This window comes from Sphaeroforma arctica (assembly GCF_001186125.1).
Source record: "Sphaeroforma arctica JP610 unplaced genomic scaffold supercont1.1048, whole genome shotgun sequence".
Classification (NCBI taxonomy): Eukaryota; class Ichthyosporea; order Ichthyophonida; genus Sphaeroforma; species Sphaeroforma arctica.
The window spans coordinates 1-4963 of NW_014039510.1; the positions used below are offsets into that span (position 1 = coordinate 1).

General features: G+C 46.5%; 2 protein-coding genes across 2 annotated transcripts; one reads left to right on the forward strand and one right to left on the reverse strand.

Moving 5' to 3' along the window:
• Positions 1-2276: 2276 nt before the first annotated feature.
• Positions 2277-3467, forward strand: SARC_09799 (hypothetical protein). Its single transcript, XM_014296172.1, has one exon. The coding sequence runs from the start codon at positions 2360-2362 to the stop codon at positions 3443-3445; it is 1086 nt and encodes a 361-aa protein (XP_014151647.1). The 5' UTR covers positions 2277-2359; the 3' UTR covers positions 3446-3467.
• A 612-nt stretch (positions 3468-4079) lies between these two features.
• Positions 4080-4577, reverse strand: SARC_09800 (hypothetical protein; the record flags this gene model as incomplete). The annotated part of the gene is made up of 2 exons (XM_014296173.1): positions 4080-4179; positions 4324-4577. The coding sequence occupies 2 exons, from the start codon at positions 4575-4577 to the stop codon at positions 4080-4082; spliced, it is 354 nt and encodes a 117-aa protein (XP_014151648.1).
• Between the last annotated feature and the right edge of the window lie 386 nt (positions 4578-4963).

The following is a 4963-nucleotide window of genomic DNA, read 5'->3' on the forward strand; positions in this document are numbered from 1 at the left end:
GGTCTCTCTCTCGTATTCAGTAATACGAAATGCAAATCGGTCACAGTATATTTTCAGCACTTGTTTCCAACCAGTTAGGGTTTACAAACTACTACTAAAACAACCCATAGAACTACATACCCAAAGAAACCAAGCAACATAGCAAACTAAACGCAGCGCAACAACTCAGCCATAAGATAATTCAGTTAGCCTCTACCTGAGAAACAGGGATTAAGGCACAAACTGCGACACCTGCCGGCCGCCACAGGTCTTCGGACACAAGGCATTGTAATATTGTATATATCAATAGCGTGTAAACAAATAAAGATACCTAAACCCTAAACCCTAAACCCTAAAACCCAAAACCCTAAAACCTGCTAGATACTTGGGGTTCCCTATGGGACCCAAGGGTATAGACGTGGTACAAATGCTAGAAACGCGTATAAATACACTAAGCGATTCGATCAGCCATAGTGGCCCGCTTGGCTTTCGAGCCGGCACCCACCTACACCCACACAACAAACTTATGATCTTTCGAGTATTTATACTTTCGAAAATCACCTACGGTCTTGCCTTTATTCCACTATCACACTCTTCACTCAAAACAAGCATCAATGCGCAACTCGACAAACTTGATGTCGTAATTCATAAAGCCTCTGGATATATCACATCCACTGCGGCACACAAAAAGACTCCAACAAAAGCCACACCGACTATGCTGAAACAAATTCAGTTCTGTGGACTCCTCAACGCACGAGCACTATGCACTTGGCAATGCGTGAGTCTTATAAATCACATAACTCGTATGTCAGACAGAAATCCTTTACAGGAATATCTGGGCAAACAGGCAACCATATTTACCCCTATGAGACTCACTATGCTCGCTCGCGAGAACATACTCCACTACCCTCCGTTCATAACATACAGGAAACTCAAACAAGCATACACAAACAGAAAACCAAACAAAAGGGAAAGCGCACTGCATCGACAAGCGGCTCGCGAACTCCGATTTGGACTCATCTACCCAGGCGAGGAAGAGCGGTACCGAATCGACACGCCACTCGAACATCACAGCTTCAGCAGTCTCCTATTCAGAGTCCCCACGATAGTCGCACTGTACGTCACGAACAGGTATATGTTCACGCTAGAAAAGACCCCGGCAGGTCTCACATGCATTGGCTGCAGCAAAACACCTTTCACCACATCACACTTCAAATGTCCCCTCGTGCTCCCCTACATGTCCAAACTCATCTCGCCACAGAAAGAGATTGTAGTTGATAGCAACCTACTTGACGCCCTAAGCACCCGTAAGCGCTACACCGACATGCTCACACTACACGACCAATTGGTGTACTTGCACAAAGGACCCATACCACCCCAAGTACTGATGAACTGTGTGTTCCCAGTGCCACGATTCATGACCACAATAGTACACACCCTCCTCATAGACTCGGAACACCCACAAAACGATTATATCTGGCCTTCGTTAGAGCGCAGATGTCGCTTCGAACAAGCCCACAGAACACTGCAAATGGATTTCAACACAATACACCCAGAGGCTAGCGCCTATGTAGCGGCACCCCAGCACTGGACACGCAAACTCCCAAACCACCACATACACCCCCTGTTTGACATTGACCAGGATTTCGACAATGACATCCCAACAGACATTACACTATCTTACATATGTAGTAGCGTGACTCCGCCTGACTTGATCAGACGCTGGCGAATATGCCTGCGACAAATATGCATTGACTTGAAGTTGAATAGCACATATATCAACGAACACCTCGCTATGAAACGCCCACCGCCCCGAACACATCCTCCTTGAATGCCTACCGGCAGGCACAGTCGCACATCGCGACCCGGTGATGCGGTAGTGAGTATGATACACTGGTGAGCCACTGTATCATATCTCATATTCAATGAAACGATATACATATCTGTCACAGCTTATTCACAGACTCTGTGTTAATTCAGTTACGGTTGTCAAACGCCTACACCACCATCAACTAGACAACTACAGCCAAAGAAACCAACTCAACAAGTACAACAACCACAGACAGCAAAAGACTCAGCCCCTCGATAGTCCAGTTCGCCCTCCCCTGAAAAGCAGGGTCACGGGAACTGCCAACACCTGCCGGTAGCCACAAGTCCACCCCGGACATCAGGCATTGTATATAGCAATAGCGTGTAAACAAATAAAGATACCTAAAACCCTAAACCCTAAAATCGGGCTCGAACGCGCTGGTGGTTAAGAACATGCGGCGCATTGCAAATGCCATTATAGTGCATGCGCGCAAGTGCGCCGTCCACTGCACGCTTTTTGATAACGCGTGCACGGACGCCGAGTTCCTAGAGTCCGTGGCCACGTACCGACATGTTTGTGTTGGCGTACAGCGCAAACACACCATCCTCGTCGCCCACGGTGGCCAGTTTGGATACACTGGTCCAGAACTGCACCGATTTAATTAATACGATCATGTTTACAAACTATCTGGACGACAGCCTAAACAGCATCAAGGCGGATGTCAAGACGGCCGAGCTTATGCGCAGCGGCATGCGGTGCACTCAGTCCAAAGTGTTGACCCAGGAGCTCAACAACACAATGGCGCAGGCGTTTGGTACATCGTTTGGATTCAAGCACGGGTTTTTGGTAGAGTGTGCGGCGTATGAGCAGATCCGACCTATTCTGCGCAGCTGTGTGTGGGACGTGCTGGGTGACATGTTTGCTGTGGACGAGTCCAATCTCCTAAGCGTTATGGATGTGTTTGTGGACCAGTGTATCCTACACCCCCGAAACATGTATACGGGCACCCGGATCAAGGTGATGGCGCACCAGATGTACACGGAACGCCTGGCCAACCCGTCAATGCCAATCCGGTGCGAGTACGTACCCACCAATTCAGACAGCGCCTGTAGACTTGACAGCCAGTATGTTGCGATCAACGTTAACATGGATGACGAGGACGACGTCTCGGCGCTGGAGATTAACGTGGAAGCGACCGAGTTGTGTGCAAACATGTACTTGAGGTACACGGCGCGCGAGTGGATTGACGAAGACGATATTGATGCTGAAACTGACGGTGTAAGTATGCTGACGTTCTGCACGGCGGCAGAAACGAGTATCGTCAAGTTGCGGTATGCACTCGTCGACATGCACATGGCCTACATTGAACCTTTGGCAAGTGGTGGGGGCACACCCAAGCCTGTATCCGAAAGCGACGACGTCGAAGTCCACGTACACAACACGAGATCCAGTACCAATACCAGTACTAGTACCAATACCAGAACCAGTGCGACCAAGCGCAGACGAACAACGCGGTCAGGCGTTCAGCGCGAGTCGGACAAAGTACCCGATCCAGTTGAAGAAACACCAGAACCAGAGGCTGACACGAGTTTGGCGCCTGTGGGACAAGAACTGCCGTTGTTACACACACCACTGCCTCCACTATTGGAGCTCTAGGTAATAAAATACCCAATGCACGTACACACGAGTCTGCAGCGTTATAAATATAATACATACACACAGAGTAAACGATCCACGTGCTGCAGTGTATACATGCGTGCACGAATACAGAGTCACGTATACGTAGCGACAAAACTGCAAAAAAATGTGTGACGCACCGTTACGTTTGATAATCGGTATCGAGATACACAAACACGCACATATATACATACTATATACTGCAGTATATACTAAAACATATATACATACTATATACTGTACACACGCATACATACAAACCAACTGTACATACATACATATATGAGCACGTGAAAAGTAAACGATCCACGTGCTGCAGTGTATACATGCGTACATGAATACAGAGTCACGTATACGTAGCGACAAAACTGCAAAAACGGTGAGACGTACCGTTACGTTTGATAATCGGTACCGAGATACACATATATACATACACATATACGCTAGCCGTTTCAGGTTATCAATAGGGAAAACTAAACGATCCACGCGCTACAGTGTATACATACGTACATGAATACAGAGTCGCGTATACGTAGCGACAAAACTGCAAAAACGGTACGACGCACAAAGACATTTGATAATCGGTACCTTTATTCACAATCGGTTACAACTTTTACCTCTTTCTAATGTTGCGTGCACGCTCACGTTGAGCCTCCTTCTTCGCTAACCTCGCGGCGTTGTTCGCAAACAATGTCTTGGCTCGTGCTACGGCGCTGTACGGCGTCTTTTGTGGTGCTGGGACTATTGGATTCCTTACATACGACAAAGTCTTTGCCCCATTCGTGTGGACCAGATTTTAATCGACCAACAGTTGTTCGCCCTCTTCGATTCTGCGACTCGTGCACGCATACACCGACTTGAAGAGAATATCACCCATGGCTCCATCCGCCTCGCGCGAAGAAACGAGCTTAGTGTTGATATCGTGCGCGCAATCTGCCGAGTTAATTAGGTGGGCAATGTATACATCGTTAACGTACCGCTTAGCCCACACCGACACTGGATTTGCATTAAGGATGACAGTGCACTCGTCGTTCTCGTTGCATGTGAGAACCGAGTACGTCCCACGAACACTCGTACCATGCACAACGTACCCGACGTATGCCGTGCGCATACCCACATCTATGGGATTTTTAGCAAACACACCATTGCCCTTACCCTTAACGAAGCGTATTTCATACCGGTCTTTAAAGTCATTAAAGTAATACGGGACGACGGGTGCGGTGTACACGAGTCTACATCGAACCACTATTGTGTGTGCATGTGTGTATGTGAGTATGTGTGTATGTGTGTAAAGATACATACATATGCCTTCTAAATGATGTCGCCCTATTAATAAATATATAAATACATATATATATATATACATATATATATATATATATATGTATTTATATAATATATATATTTATACATATATATATTTATATATATATATAATATATATAATATATATATATATATATATATACAACACACAACAACAACAACGACGTAACA

Coding starts and splice junctions, on each gene's coding strand:
- SARC_09799 (XM_014296172.1), top strand. CDS start 2,360: ATGTTTGTGTTGGCGTACAGCGCAAACACACCATCCTCGTCGCCCACG.